At 33.7% G+C, this 16,205-nt stretch overlaps 1 protein-coding gene across 4 annotated transcripts in view; it reads right to left on the bottom strand.

Annotated features, from left to right (window-relative positions):
• BMP5 (bone morphogenetic protein 5) overlaps positions 1-16,205 on the bottom strand; it is a 209,531-nt gene that overhangs the window by 26,251 nt on the left and 167,075 nt on the right. For all 4 annotated transcript variants that reach the window (XR_012478588.1, XR_012478589.1, XM_074237241.1 and 1 more), the window contains exon 4: positions 608-802. Coding sequence is in view for 2 of the 4 variants with exons in the window: in XM_074237241.1 (XP_074093342.1) it covers positions 608-802 (195 nt within the window). In the remaining 2 variants the exon portion in view is untranslated. The remainder of the gene's footprint in view (positions 1-607; positions 803-16,205) is intronic.

Below are 16,205 nucleotides of genomic sequence, written 5' to 3' on the forward strand. Positions count from 1 at the left end.
GCTACCTCACAAAGTTAAAGTACAAATGGAAATAATACTTAAAAGGGCTTAGTATAATCTGGCACATAGTAGGACTTATTAAATGCTTCTGAATTCCATTCTCCATTGATATCGTCTGTGGACTCATGTCATTCAATAGATAGAATATGTAGTATTGGAAGGAATTTCCACTGCTTTAAGTACTCAAATGAGCATTTTATTCTGAATTTATCTGCTAATTCATATTTCCTTACCTTACTTATCCATCTTTGAGGGGTCCAAGGAATATTAGCTCAGCACAAAACTTTATTTCCCAATATATCTCAGAGATTATCTAGCTCTTGTTCAAGCAATTTCACAATCTCATTGCTGACAGTTTGATATTAATATAAATAGAATCATTATTTCAAAGTATGTTCTAATTTTATTGTTGTTATTTTAGAATGAATTACTGAGTGGTTCGTTTAGCAGATATTCTGAGACTGCTACAACCATTGCTCAGTGATTTCATAGTACAAGCAAAGAGATAAAAGTTTAGGTTTACTATGGTTGCTTGATCTGAAATACGAAATTACAAATCTCTCTGTTCACAAGCATACCTACATATGTTGCTATAGTTTCTTCTTACCTCCAATACTGGACATTCTTGATGAATCCTGGTGATTACTTGATTTATTCCGATTCTGATTTTTCCTTTTGTTAGCTGCTCGTACTGACCGAAGAAGGACTTCACTTGCCTTGAAGAATGCAACCATGAATGGCTGCTTAGATTGAGGCCCATGTCTTCCTATAAGACCAGCTGATTTAACATTAATACTGCGCCCTAAAATGGGATATATATATATATATATATAAATGTATCATGAAATAGTATGGGAAATGCAAAAGGAAAATAGTCACAGATGGAATTCTCCAACAATCTTTGCTCTTAAGGAGTTCACAACCTTTTAGAAGACACAACTTATAAACAAATATATACAAAGCTGGCTATATAAAGGATAAAGAAGAAATAATTAAAAGAGATAATGCACTGGAATTGAGAGGGGTTCGAGATAGCTATTTGTAAAAGGTGGGGATTTTATTCAAAATTTAAAGAAAGCCATGGAAATCAGCAGTCAGAAGAAGGGAGGAAATTCCAGTCATGGGGGAACAGGCAAAGAGAATGCCTGGAGCAAAGAGAGATGGAGTGCCTTGTTTGTGAAAAAGCCACCAGGCCAGTGTCACTGGATCAATGAATGAGCAACATATAATAAAAACATGATTAGCATTTTAATCTATAGACAACTTTTTTTTTGACTTCTATATACAAGCCAGAAAAGTTTTAATCTACTTTCATTTGCCCATGTGTGCTGAGAATTTGCAAGCTAATTAATCATGTTGTGTTAAATTATACTTGGGGAAAACAAATATATAAAAAAAAATGCAGTGTAACATGAGCAGAATCAGGAGAATAATTTACACAATGATAAGATACAAAGAAGAAAAATTTAAAAAGTATTTTAGAGGACAGGAGCAGAAAAAAATTGATACTACTATGTAATTTTAAGCAGACATTTTTAAAAACGTTCTCAGTTTCATATATGGTCTCCATTATACTTTGTATAGTTATATGTTCATGGTTATTAAAGATTATTCATGACAAAAAGAACATTTAAAAAATATGGTAAATAAAATTCTTTAGTCAAAGAGTTTAATTAGTGGTGGTAGTAGTAGTAATAGTTATTGCTGTTGTTTAAATCATATATAACAAATGCTAACCTATCTTGGTAAAGTGAAGAAAGAGAATTTATTTCATAATTTTTTAAAAATATGTCAAGAACTTGGACTGCTGGAGTTAAAGGAAAAAATAGCATGCATTTGAAATAAACACTACAATTCAATTTGTTAAAACAATAGCAGGAATAATACAGTTTACAAACTGACATTTTTATACACCAGTTAACTAAATGTACTGTCATTTTTTTCAATAGTACATTGAAATGATACCAGATAAATGTCTGGAATCTGAAAAATTCAGAGAAACCTGTATTCTACTTCAATCCAAACTGGCAACCTAATTGGTCACCTAACTGGTGACTTTCACCTCCTACTATTCCAACCTGTCTTCTATGAATTAAACGTAGACCTCTCTCATATCTGCCATATAGAGACCCAGGATTGGGGAAAATGATCTACTCCAAATCCTAGGCAACTCTCAATTTAGTCTTAGAAAAGTTGTCAGGATTACCAGATCATGCCTGTAGTTCTCTAAGCATAAAAAAAATCTCAGGTGAATTTTAGAATTAGCTTATTGGTCTAAAATATTTCTCTGATTTGAGATAGTATCATCTTGCTTAAAATAATTCATGTTACATGTAACCTTCCCTCTTTTAATTATTTTCATTTCTCTTGAATATACTTCGTTTATAGATATTTATTGCAAGTCAATTCTTCCTCTAGATTGTTAGCTTTTTGAGGGCAGATACTTTTGTCTCATTTTGTGTCCCCAGTGCTAAGCCCAAAGTAGGCACTAAATACAGGTCTGTTTGTTTGTTTTTGTCAGACGATTTCTCAGTTATCATCACTTCTTAAGCAAGTATTGGCAGTAGACACTTTCCAAAGTCCTTGGTTTAGCCTAGATTCATTCTTACTGAGGCCAGAATTGATATCGAATGATGGTGATCCAGGGCTCAGAACTGAATATTCCAATTACAAAAGCCTTATGTAGGACAGTTGGGAATTCTAATTTCTCTTTTACAGCAATCCTACAGTTTTCCAAGTAACTACATGTCAATGTATACTAACTAGTATCCTCTGAGAAGAAGCACTGAAATTTTATAGGACCAATATATTACCAATCAGCTAGATTCAATGAACAGGTTCTCCTAAATAGATATTTGTTCCCCTTTTGAAAAATACAACCACCAATTTTGTATGATTGTTAAAATTGCATCTAAAAGATGATCAGAGTATAAATTTCATGTCATCTAAGTGTAACAAGTAAACTGCTATACTATGAAATGCTAAAACTCTAGTTGCAATATATTTGAGTTTTCAAAAAGGCATGTATAGAAACTACTTTGGATATAGAACTTACCCAATATTCAAAAGTGATTTATAAAAAGGTTTGAAATCTATTCATGATTGACTCTGGTTCTCCTCCTGAGGAAAGTGCATATTTTATTAAAATATTTATTCAGTAAAGACAGTGTAGGAGCCTGACTGTGTTCTCAGACCTGAACCATCCTAAAAGAAAAGCAAGGAAAACAAGTCCCTGAAATGGCATCAATGACATTTTAGCAAATAAACCCTTGCTCTTAACAGAATTTATTTTGGCAGCATAAACACTTTTGTGTGTACGTGTATTATGCAGGACCCTCCAACAGTCAGGAAACGAGACAGTGTCATGTGAGGCTGTGCAGCTGTTCAAGGGGACACAGAGGTCCTTTAAATATGAAGGTATTGGTAAGAGAACATTGACTTGTCTGGGCAGCATCAGTGTCCTCTATGATTGTTCTACAACAGATTGGAAAAATTTGCTCAAGAGCTCCAAGGACTAAAGTGGTCATCTGCCTTCCAAATGTGTACTGCTACTATGTTTCATCCAGTGAGGGAAAGAGAGAGGGAGAGGGAGAGGGAGAGGGAGAGGGAGAGGGAGAGGGAGGGAGAGGGAGAGGGAGAGGGAGAGGGAGAGGGAGAGGGAGAGGGAGAGGGAGAGGGAGAGGGTGAGGGAGAGGGAGAGGGAGAGGGAGAGGGAGAGGGAGAGGGGAGAGGGAGAGAGGGAGAGAGGGAGAGAGGGAGAGAGAGAGAGAGAGAGCAAGCACTCACAAATAACCAGGACTGTAAACCTTAAACAAATAAGCATATAGATTTCCCTTTTAAATGCAAACTTACAGTGGCTTTCTGCCAGGGTCTATATTTCTTAGAAAAACTCTATCACTGGCATAAATGAAAGAGGCAGTTTGATTTGTGGCTAAAGCAGTTTCCATTCTACTTCCACTGTAACAAATGTATTAATTCAGCTCAGACTTCCTCCTTCTGGCAGCCCTTTTGCTGTAAAAAGAGAAATTAGAAGTCCCAGCCAAATACCATACCTTGAACTGACCCACTTCAATACATAAACACTTTTACAACATGTTTATTCAGGTGTAGCACTTTAAATTGGTTTAAGATGTTTCCAGTGACAGAGAACTCAGCAAAAGGAAAAAAAGAAGAACTGAGAAAGTTAACAGTTATGGAATAGAATAACTGGCAACATAGACTGCACAGGTTTGAGTTTCTCTTCATCTTTTTCTCTCTCCCTCTTTTCCTTCCCCTCTTTGATCTTGTCTCTTTCTGCCTCTCTCTAAAATAGTAAAATGCAATTTTGAAAGTTTTAATTTTGAGTGTGAGTTTTAATGGAGTGTTAATTTAACAGTAGCCCAATTTGCTGCTTGTATACATTTATGGTTGTAGAAATCAAATTTACAATCAGATACCTTGACTATTAAAGTCTACCAAGATATTCACAACTAAAATGCAGTTAGGTCCTCTTTCTAATCATAAGAATGCTAAGAGGAAAATAAGCACTCAATGAACAGTTCCCATCTTTCTTTACATTTAGAGAGCCTTTCAAATATTATTCCAATGAATACTTTAATTTTTTATTGGTATGAGATTAATTCTTTACTGGCCTGGATCACTTATTAGATTTATGTCCTGAAAACTGAAAAGATGTGGGTCAGTTACAAATCTAGGTTTCTTCAACTTTACAAAGGTGGATATTGTGTGAGAAGCAAAATACCCTTCAAACTAATGTGAACTCCCTTTAAAATAACTTTTAATATTATTAAGTTTCCTCTTGGTTTCCTTTTGACTTTCAGCAATGAGGTGGCTATTAAGATTCCACAAGTTAAGGTTTTCTTAGTTACCCCAGGTATCAAGTAATTCAGTAGAAAAATTAACTCTTTGGCCTATTCCTTTAGATATAACTATGCATATATAGATTATGGATATATAGATTATGGATTCCATCTATTGAGAGACCAAAGAGTAATTTTATAGGAAGTACAATTTTAAGCTTGAATGAAAGATTAAAGTTTATTTAGCATTCTGCAAAGAATATTTTAATATATTAAAGATAACAAATCTTTCACAATATTTACTTTTATAACTCATATTTTATTCCTTACAGTATCACAGAAGAAACCACAAACCAATACATATTTTGAGATGTCCAGACTAAAACATTAAAATTTTTTTTAGAATACCATGAATGCATATAGTGCCTTAATGGGCATAAGGGATTAACTTTTCCAAACCAATCCATAGTTCTGGGTAAATTTATGGCCAAGAGACATAATGATTAGCTATGCACTACATCACTGAATATGCCTAGAAATAGGAACCTGAGAAATGTGTGATTGGAAGGGAGGATAGCCAGAAAAAGGAAAGGAGCAATGGGAACAAATTCAGAAACTCAGGTTTTGGCACCTGAGATAGACTTTTAAAAACAGAAAAAAATTACCAGGAATGAAAGAAACACTCTGTAAAAATTATACTGGTAGAATTTTGGGAAATGGGTAGAATAGACAAGAAAGGTTATAAAATACATTTATCCATCTTTTAGTCATGACATACTTTTAGTTCTCAATTATAATGTGAAAGTGTAAAAGAAGGGTTTAAATGGGTAAGACATTTTATTACTTAGATGATTATTCACTTTACTCAGAAGTTAGAAAGGGTATATGTAAGGTCCATCCAATATGCTTTAACATAGTTGAATTCAGCAGCATGAGGAATGGAGTGTCAAGACTTCCAGAATTTGGATCCCAGTCCTCATAGTTGTTTGTTGTATAAGCAGGGTTGCCAGTAAGAACCAGTTACATCTGCCTCAGGGTAAACCTAAGAAAATTTCAATTTGCTGTGGAAAGGTGGGTTGGCAAACTGAGGCCCCATCCCAAATCCATTGGTTTTATGTTTCAGATCAGACCTTTCGGAAAATGTGACTTTTAAAATGTTTATTTCTTAAAAACAGGCTTATTAAGGAGACCTTGACATGAAACAGCTCTTTAGAGACATGTTGACATTATAAGGATAAGTGAATCAAAATATGAGCATTTAGTTTCCCTTTAGGATATACAGCTAGGGGAAAAAATGCACTTGGGGGTTTATCAGTCTCCAAACTTTGATATCTTTTCTGAGATGTTAATATAAATTTGTGTTTGTTTCTTTTCTCCAGTAAACCCACAGCAACTAACTGCTTAACCCAAAACACCTGTGAAGATACTTGAGCCTAGGACTACCTTTCTTTCATTCAACAAGAGAGAAGTCAAAATGCTTCACTGGATATTTTAGAAGCTCCTTTAAGGAGACCTAACAAAGCGCCTGGTAAAGAGAAACCTATTAACAAATCCTTTTTGCTTAACCGAAAGAATAACTTTTCAGTGCTCCCAGGAAAACCTCTAAGATGCTAAATTGCAGAACAATTTGGGGTCTGGTTTATTGGAAAGAATTTTCTGATGGGAAGTCCTTTCCAATGAGGAATGTGATGGATCTGGCTGTTTTATCCTTGAGAGAGCAGATTTTTAAATTTTCATTGTAACATTGGTACTTTGCAAATCTAGAGATGCTACAAATCATGCATTTGCATGTGGTTGTTGATTTCTTGACATGAAAATTGAAGAAAATATTATTATGAATATTAAACTTAAAACTGTATCATATCATTTTAGAGAACTGGTTGTTGAATGTTTACCAGTATACTCCTGCTCAGAAATTAATTCATAGCTGTAGATCCCCAAAAATGTTCAGTTCATTTGTCCTCCACATATGTAAATTTAAATTACATTTAAATATTTTTATTTCAATAAACAGAGAAGAGAAACATGGATTGTATAATAAATTGTTAAATTCTGTTGTGCATGGGTTGTTTTTTTAAGAATTATATCTTAACAGGCTGAGTTATTTCTTGTGCTAAAGAGAAATGATTTTGTATTGCTTTCCCTAGGTTGATCTTCAAAGGCATTAGTTCTGTAATTCTTCTTTTAATATGATGATTTAAACAGGGCAATTTGTCATAGTATAAACTAAATGAAGGGAATATAATAGTTTAAAGTTAAGTAAGAAGGTGAATTTAGGCTACTCTAAGACTTCTCCTTGCACATACTAGGTCTCAACGCAAACTTGAGTTAACTATATTCTGTTTTATATCATCTAAGATATGCCTTGATTGAAGGATAAATCAATATACCTAGGTTTTTAAGTTATACTCCCAAAACATGAAATTATAACTATAATTAATGAATATTTTAAATAGTTTAAAATTGCAACTGACCTGTATACTTAAACTCATCTTCTAAGGTAAGTAAATATTGAATTTACATATTATTATGGTTCTTCCCAAAGTCAAGAAAAAAAATCTGATGATTTTTAGTTTTGTTGAATTCAGTGTCAATAGATTATGAAAGTTCATTTTTGTGATTTGTTTAAAAAATGAGAAGACAAGAGCATAGTCCTTTGTAATAAGATAGTTCTCAAATATGTGCAATGTGATTTATTTTGTAGGGACTTTTGAATACTCAAGGCTGTCCTAATTTTAAGGAGGGTGCCATAATACTACTTATCTGAAGATTCTCCAATTTAGTCAAATTCTATTCATTTATATTTATTATATTTTATATTAATTATTATTGTATTATATTATTATATTTATTTATTAATAACATTTTCTTCATGGACTTGTAGAATCAAGGGGTTTAGAGGCAGAAAAAGGACTTCAGAAATTATGTAGTCCAAACTATATCTGAAAAGAAAACAGTTCTATAACATCTTCAATATCTGTCTTGACTTTAAAGACCTCAAATGAGGGGAAATCCACTCCATCATTCAATTTTGAAAAAAATCCATATCAAGCAGGAAGTTTTTTTCTTTATATAAGGCGAGATCAACTTCTTGCAACTTCGTGGTTTGCAGCAATCCCAGGAGACCTAGCAGGATAATTTAAATTCCTCATTCATACAAGAATTTTTCAAAAATTAGAAAAGAGCTAAATATTCTCTTTTCTAGCTTAAACATGTCCAGGTTTCTTCAAATCATATTTTTGACATAGTTTAAAGGCTTTCATCCACACTGAGACTTCTTCTCAGTGTTCTCCAGTTTATAAATAGTCTTACAATATTGTGCCCAGAATGAGCTCAGTATTTCATTACTAATTTGATCATGAAAGAGTTCAGCAGACCAATAAGCTCCTTTGTTCTATGGAGTTGGAATTTTTTCATATAGGAAACAATGTGAAGAACTCCACAAAACTAAACTTTCAGGCACCTAATATTAATTAAAACTGTTGCAAATTTAATAAAAAGATGCTCAAAGAGGAAAATAGTAATTTACATAAAAAAGAGAAGAAATTCATTTTCAGAAAATTGTATGACAAGATATAGGAGACCTATATTCAATGAGTAAAGTAGGGGAAAATAATTTTTAAATAATTTTCTACAAAGAGTAATTTTAAGTTGAATTATATCATGTTGACATAATGCAAAGGCAGCAGATCCATTTGAGAAACTAGAATGTGGCCAAAATCCTTCCCTGTACAAAAAGGAAAGAAATATCTTCACCTATAGGTTTCTAAGATGTTTATCCTTCATTCTTTTTCTACAAAGCAATGAGGTGAAGTGGCTTGCCCAAGGCCACACAGCTAGGTAATTATTAAGTGTCTGAGGTCATATTTGAACTCAGGTACTTCTGACTCCAGGGCCAGTGCTCTATCTACTGCACCTCCTAGCCATCCCTTGTCCTTCATTCTTGAAGATTATGACATCAGAAAGATGATGTCATGACAAGCACATGAACTAGATTTGAGGGAGAGGAAGTTGTGTTTATTCACCAGTCTCACTTTCTCTTCCAGAGTATCTAGGTCCAGTGGTCAAATATGAAACAGGATGACTGAAGATGACCCTGGATGTCAGATAGTAGCATCCCGGTGCCACCTAGCTGCTCTAGCTCCTAAGAGAAAGGAAAGGGAAAGGTGATTATATAAATTTTAAATTCTCCATAAAGATACTGAGAAAAATACGTATTATACCTTAGAAGAAGTTATAGATGTTAGAGGTGATGAGGGGGTTATTTGATTGGAAATACAGAAGAGAAAAGGGGCCATATGACTTGAACAGTGGCAGAAAAGAAAATTCTAAAGAGCTGAGAATTGAATCTGGTGAGGTTCCAGGGATGATGAATAAGGGGACAGGACCATAAAAGAACAGGGCCAGTGTTTTGTACCTAGTTTTGGAAACTTTCCAGAAGGCTAAAGTGTTTTAGTCTATAAAGAGCAGCGCTGAGGTGATGGAAAATGATTACTTGTTTCTGCTATAGGGACATCAGTCAGTAAATGAGGAGGCACAATGTCCTAGGAATGACAAACCTTAAAAATGAATTTTTAGTTGGAACTTATCCTCAGCTAGTGAAAAGATGGATCTCATGCTAAGAAAGTCAGTTTACTTCCACATAAATACTTCTTTGTCAATAGTAACTTTGCTTTATTAAATATTTTCCTCTTATGATTCAAAGTTCTCCGGCTGGACATCATTTAAGACATGTCTATTGTGTCCTAAAGAAACTGATTCCCAGGAGATACTATAGTCCTTGTTTATTTGGAGAAGGCAAAAAAAATAACCCTTTCCTGAAATCATGGAGGTGGTAAATTATTCTTTTTTTAAATTTTTTTTATTTTATTCACATATTTAAAACACAGCAATTGTCTATCCTCACTCAAAGTAACATCTATCGTTCTTTTTATATATAAATTTTAAATAACATTCTGAAGTCAAAAATAAAATGAATAATTTCAAATGGCTAAGAATGATTTGTATATGTTCTAATATCTGTAAAAAGAAGCTTTTTAGTCTAAAATTAATTTGTTTGCTTCCTATCAGTAAATTATTATTTTTTTTACTTAAAGATTTTATTTATTTTGAGTTTTACAGTTTTCCCCTAATCTTACTTCCCTCCCCCTAACCCCCACAGAAGGCAATTTGCCACTCTTTACATTGTTTCCATTGTATACATTGATCCAAATTGAAGATGATGAGAGAGAAATGATATCCTTAATGAAGAAACATAAATTATAAAAGAGAGCAAAATCAGGCAATAAGACATCAGTTTTTTTCCTAAATTAAAGGTAATAGTCCCTTGTTCGAACTCCACAGTTCTTTCTCAAATACAGAGGGTATTATCGATTGCAGACAGCCCCAAATTTTCCCTGATTGTTGCACTGATGAAATGAGCAAATCCATCAAAGTTGAACATCCCCCCCCATGATGCTGTTAGGGTGTATAGTGTTTTTCTGGCTCTGTTTATCTTACTCAGCATCAGTTCATGCAAATTCCTCCAGGCTTCCCTGAATTCCCAGCCCTCCTGGTTTCTAATAGAACAATAGTGTTCCATGACATACAAATATATATCACAGTTTGCTAAGCCATTCCCTTACTGAAGGACATTTACTTGATTTCCAGTTCTTTGCCACCACAAACAGGGCTGCTATGAATATTTTTGTACAAGTGATGTTTTTACCCTTTTTTCATCATCTCTTCAGGGTATACACACAGAAGTTGTATTGCTGGATCAAAGGTTATACACATTTTTGTTACCCTTTGGGGGGTAGTTCCAAATTGCTCTCCAAAAGGTTGGGTGAGTTCACAGCTCCACCAACAATGTAATTGTGTCCCAGATGTGCTACAACTCTTCCAGCAATGATCATTATCATTTCTGGTCATATCGGCCAGTCTGAGAAGTGTGAGGTGGTACCTCAGAGAAGCTTTAATTTGCATTTCTCAAGTAATTATTTAGAGCAATTTTTCAAATTACTGTGGATTGTATTGACCTCCTCATCTGTAAATAGCCTTTGCATATCTTATGACCATTTGTCAATTGGGGAATTTTTTTTTAGAAAACATTGGACTCAGGTCTCTGTATATTTTAGAAATGAGTCCTTTGTCAGAAACATTAGTTATAAAGATCATTTACCAGTTTACTACATTTCTTTTCATCTTGGTTACAGTGGTCTTGTCTGTGCAAATATTTTTTGACTTAATGCTACCAAAATCATCTTGTTTGTTTTTAGTAATGTTCTCCATCTCTTCCATAGTCATAAACTGCTTCCATTTCTATATATCTGACAGGTGAACTAGTCTTTGATCTTCTAGCTTCCTTATAATATTTTTTTTTATATCTAAATCCTATATCCATATGGATCTTATCTTGCTATAGGGTGTGAGGTGTTGGTCTAATCTAAGTTTCTTCCATATTAAACTTCCAATTTTCCCAGCAGTTTTTATTGAAGAGAGAGTTTTTATCCCAATAGCCAGACTCTTTGGGTTTATCAAACAGCAGATTACTATAATCATTTCCTGCTATTGCCCCTGGTCTATTCCACTGATCCATGACTGTTTCTTAGCCAATACCAGAGAGTTTTGAAGGCCTATGCTTTATAATATAATTTTAGATCAGGTAAGGCTAAGCCACTATCTTTTGCAATTTTTTCCATTGAATGCCTGGACATTCTTGAATTTTTATATCTCCATAAAAATTTATTTACAACTTTTTCTAACTTATTAAAGTAATTGTTTTGGAATGTTGATTGGTAGGGTGCTAAACAAGTACTTTAGTTTTGGTAGAATTGTCATTTTTATTATATTAGCTCAACCTATCCATGGGCAGTTGATGTTTACCCAGTTATTTAAATCTGATTTAACTTATGTGAGAAGTGTTTTGTAATTGTTTTCAAAAAGTTTATAAGTCTGCCTTAGCAAATAGACTCCCAGGTATTTTATATTATCTGAGGTTACTTTGAATGGGATTTCCCTTTCTAACTCTTCTTTCTATATCTTGCCAGTCATATATAGAAAAGTAGAGGATTTATGAGGGGTTTATTTTATATCCTGCAACTTTGTTTAAATTGCTAATTATTTCCAGTAGATTTTTTGGATGATTTCTTGGAATTCTCTAGTTATACCATCATGTCATCTTCAAAGAATGAGAGTTTTGTCTCTTCCTTCCCAATTCTAATTCCTTCAAATTCTTTTTCTCCCCCAATTGCTCAAGCTAACATTTCTAATACAATATTGAATAGCAGTGGTGAAAATGATGATAATGATCTTTTGGGGAATGACTCTAGGTTCTCCCCATTGAATATAATGCTTGTTGATGATTTCAGATAGATACTACTTATTATTCTAAGGAACTGTCCATTAAATTTCTACACTCGCTAGTGTTTTTAGGAGCAATGGGTGATGCATTTTGCCAAAAGTTTTTTCAGCATCTATTGATATAATGGCATAATTTCTGATTGGTTTGTTGTTGATATAATTAATTATTTGAACAGTTATCCTAATATTGAACTAACCCTGCATTTCTGAGATAAATCCTACTTGGGCAAAATGTATTATCGTAGTGAGTACATGTAATGCTCTAAATGTAATCACTTTGATAAGATTGTATTTAATATTTTTGCATCTATATTCATCATGGAGATAGGTTTGTAATTTTCTTTCTCTGTTTTAACTCTTCCTGGTTTAGATATCAGCACCATATTGGTGTCATAGAAAGAGTTAGGCAGAGTTCCATCTTCCCCTATTTTGTTTTTGCAAGGCAGTGGGGTTAAGTGGCTTGCCCAAGGCCACAGAGCTAGGCAATTGTTAAGTGTCTGAGGCCGAATTTGAATTCAGGTACTCCTGACTTCAGGGCAGATTCTCTATCCAAGGCACTACCTAGCTGCCCCTACCCTATTTTTCCAAAGAGTTTATATAGAATTGGAACTAATTGTTCCTTAAATGTTTGGCAGAATTCACTTGTGAATGCATCTGATTGTGAAGATTTTTTCTTAGGGAGGTCAATGATGGCTTGTTGAATTTCTTTTTCTGAGATAGAATTGTTTAGGTATTTCATCTCCTCTTCATTTAACCTGGGCAACTTAGATTTTTGTAAATATTCATCCATTTCACTTAGATTGTCAAATTTATTGGCATAAAGTTGGGCAAAATAATTCTGAAATATTACCTTAATTTCCTTCTCATTGGTAGTGAGTACACCTTTTTCATTTATGGTACTAGCAATTTGGTTTCCTTCTATCTTGTTTTTAATCAAATTCACAAGAGGATTATGAATTTTTTTTGTTTTTTTATAAAACCAAATCTTGGTTTTATTTATTAATTAAATAGGGTTTTTTTTGCTTTCAATGTTATTAATTTCTCCTTTAATTTTTAGAATTTATTCTTTCTCTATTTTTTAGTTGCTGATTTAGTTCATTGATTTCTTCTTCCTCTAAATTAATCATTTAAGCATTTAAAGATATAATAAGATATAATATATATAATAATATAATTTAATATATTAATATAATAATAAAATATAATAATATAATTTAAAGATATAATACATCCCCTTTGTGCTGCTTTGAGTAAAACCCATAGGTTTTGGTATGATGTTTCATTATTGTCATTATCTTAGTATAAAATAATTAACTTTTCCTATAATTTGTTGATTAATCCACTCATTCTTTAAAATGAGATTATTCAGTTTCCAATTAGTTCTGTGTCTATATCTCCCTGGACCAATATTGCATGTGATTTTTATTGCATTATGATCTGAGAAAGATGTATTCACCATTTCAGTCTTTCTGCAATTTATTATGAGGTTTTTATGCACTAGTATATGGTCAATTTTCATATAAGTGCAATGCACTTCAGAGAAAAAGGTATATTCCTTTCTATCCCCATTCAGTTTCCTCCATAAATCTATTATATCTAGGTTTTCTAGCACTCTATTTACCTCCTTAACATCTTTCTTGCTTATTTTATGATTTGATTCATCTACATCTGAGAGCGATAGGTTGAGGTCACCCACTAGTAGAGTTTTGCTGTCTATGTCTTCCTATATTTCTTTCAGTTTCTACTCTAAGAATTTGGATGCTATCCCATTGAATACATCTATATTCAGTATTGAAATCACTTTATTGTCTACAGTGCCTTTTAGGAGGATATAGTTTCTCTCCTTAACTCTTTTAATGCTATCTATTTTTGCAGCTGCTTTGTCTGAGCTAAGGATTGCTACCCCTGATTTTTTCACTTCAGCTGAAGCAAAATATATTTTGCTTCAACCTTTTACTTTTACTCTATATGTATCTCTCTGCTTCAAATGAGTTTCTTGTAAGCAGCATATTGTAGGATTCTGGTTTTTAGTCCACTCTGTTATTCATTTACCTTTTAAAGGAGAGTTCATCCCATTCACATTCAAAATTACATTTACTAAATATTTGTTGCCTTCCATGCTATCTTCCCTCTGTTTGTATTCCCCTCCTTTTTCACTTTATTCATATTCCCTAGTATTTTGTTTCTGAATACCATCCCTTCAGTGTTTGCCCTCCTTTATCCACTCCCTCCCCTTTCTTTCTCCTTTCCTTTTTTCCCTTTCCCCTTACCTTGCTTCTTTTAGTTCCCCCTTTTCTCCCCCTCCCTGTCCCCATCTCCCCTTCCCCCTTTCCTCTTTTAATACTTGACAAGAAAGATTTTTTTTTGTTTTTTGTTTTTATAAGGTTTTAGCAAGGAAAATGGGATTATATGCTTGCCCAAGGCCACACAGCTAGGTAATTATTAAGTGTCTGAGCCCCGATTTGAACTCAGGCACTCCTGACTCCAGGGCTGGTACTCTGTCCACTACACCACCTAGCCTCCCCAGGAAAGATGTTTTTTTTTTAAGTTAAGTGAGTGTTTGTGTAAATTAACTTTAAGCCAAGTCTGATGAGATGACGATTCAGGTGTTTCTCATCTCCTCCCTTCCTCCCCTCTATTACCATAGGCCTTTTGTACCTCTTAATGTAATGAAATAAACCTGATTCAATCCCCTCCCTCCTCCTATCTCCTTCCTATCCCCCCTTTATAAGGATGAAGTACCTTTAAATCATTCTGAGTCATAGAAAATCCTGAGTATCCATCACTTCTGATAAGTATATTCTCTCTAATAGAGTTACAATTCTTGAGAGTTATTAGTGACTTCCTCCCAAGTACAGATATAGCTAGTTTCATCCCATTGGGTAGCAGTCTCATGGATAAGTCATGAGTGTCCATCATTTCTACCTAAGGATATTCTCTCTGATAGAGTTACAATACTTAAGAGTTATGAGATTCTTTTTCCCATGCTGGGATATAGCCAGTTTCATCTTATTGGATTGCAGTTGTTTTTTTTCTTTACCCTCACTTTTTATTTTACCTTTTCATGTGTCTCTTGAACCTCCTGTTTGATATCCAAATTTTCTATTTTGCTCTGGTCTTTTCATCAGGTATTTTTCAAATTCTTCCATTTCATTAAATGTCCATCTTTTCCCCCGAAATAAGAAGTTTCAGATTTACCAGATATTGGATTCTTGGCTGTATTCCAAGCTCCTTTGCTCTTCAGAATATATTGTTCCTTGGACTTTGATCCCTTAATGTTGATGCAGTCAGGTACTACATAATCCTTACTGTGGATGCTTGGTATCTAAATTATTTCTTGATGGCTGCTTGTAGGATTTTCTCTTTTATCATAGTTCTGGAATTCAGTTACAACCTTCCTTGGTGTTTTCAATTTAGGATCTCTTTCCAGAGGGGAATGATGTATTGTTTCAATAACTATTTTGCCAACTGGTTCTATGACATCAGGGCAATTTTCCATTACTAAATCCTGAAATAGTATGTACAGGTTTTTTTTCTCTTCAGTGTTTTCAGTAAGACCAATATTTCTCAGGTTATCCTTCCTCGATCTCTTCTAGAGGTCAGGGGTTTTGCTGATGAGGTATTTTACATTTTCCTCTATTTTTTCCATTTTTTGGTTTTGTTTAACAGTCTCTTGCTGTCTCATGAAGTCATTAGTTTCCACAGACTCCATTTTTTATTTTTTAGACAAGAGTTTTCTTCATTTACCTTTTGCAACTCCTTTTCCAATTGGTCAGTTCTATTTCTGAAAGAACTTTCCATTCGACCAATTGAGGTTTTGAGAGAATTATTTTCTTTTTGCATTTGCCCAATTGAGCATCTGAGAGAATTACTCTTATTTTCTATTTTTCCAAATGTATTTTCCAATAATTTTTTTTCTTGTTCCAAGGTGTTAACCTCTTGGATTTCTTTTCCCAAATTTTCCAATTGATTTTTATATGCCTTCCTTATTTCTTCAAGGAAGTCTTTCTGTGCTGGAGACCAGATCATATTCTCCTCAGAGGTTCTAGGTTTCTCTGAATTAGG

The sequence above is a fragment of the Macrotis lagotis genome, chromosome 5 (genome assembly GCF_037893015.1).
Source record: "Macrotis lagotis isolate mMagLag1 chromosome 5, bilby.v1.9.chrom.fasta, whole genome shotgun sequence".
Classification (NCBI taxonomy): domain Eukaryota; kingdom Metazoa; phylum Chordata; class Mammalia; order Peramelemorphia; family Peramelidae; genus Macrotis; species Macrotis lagotis.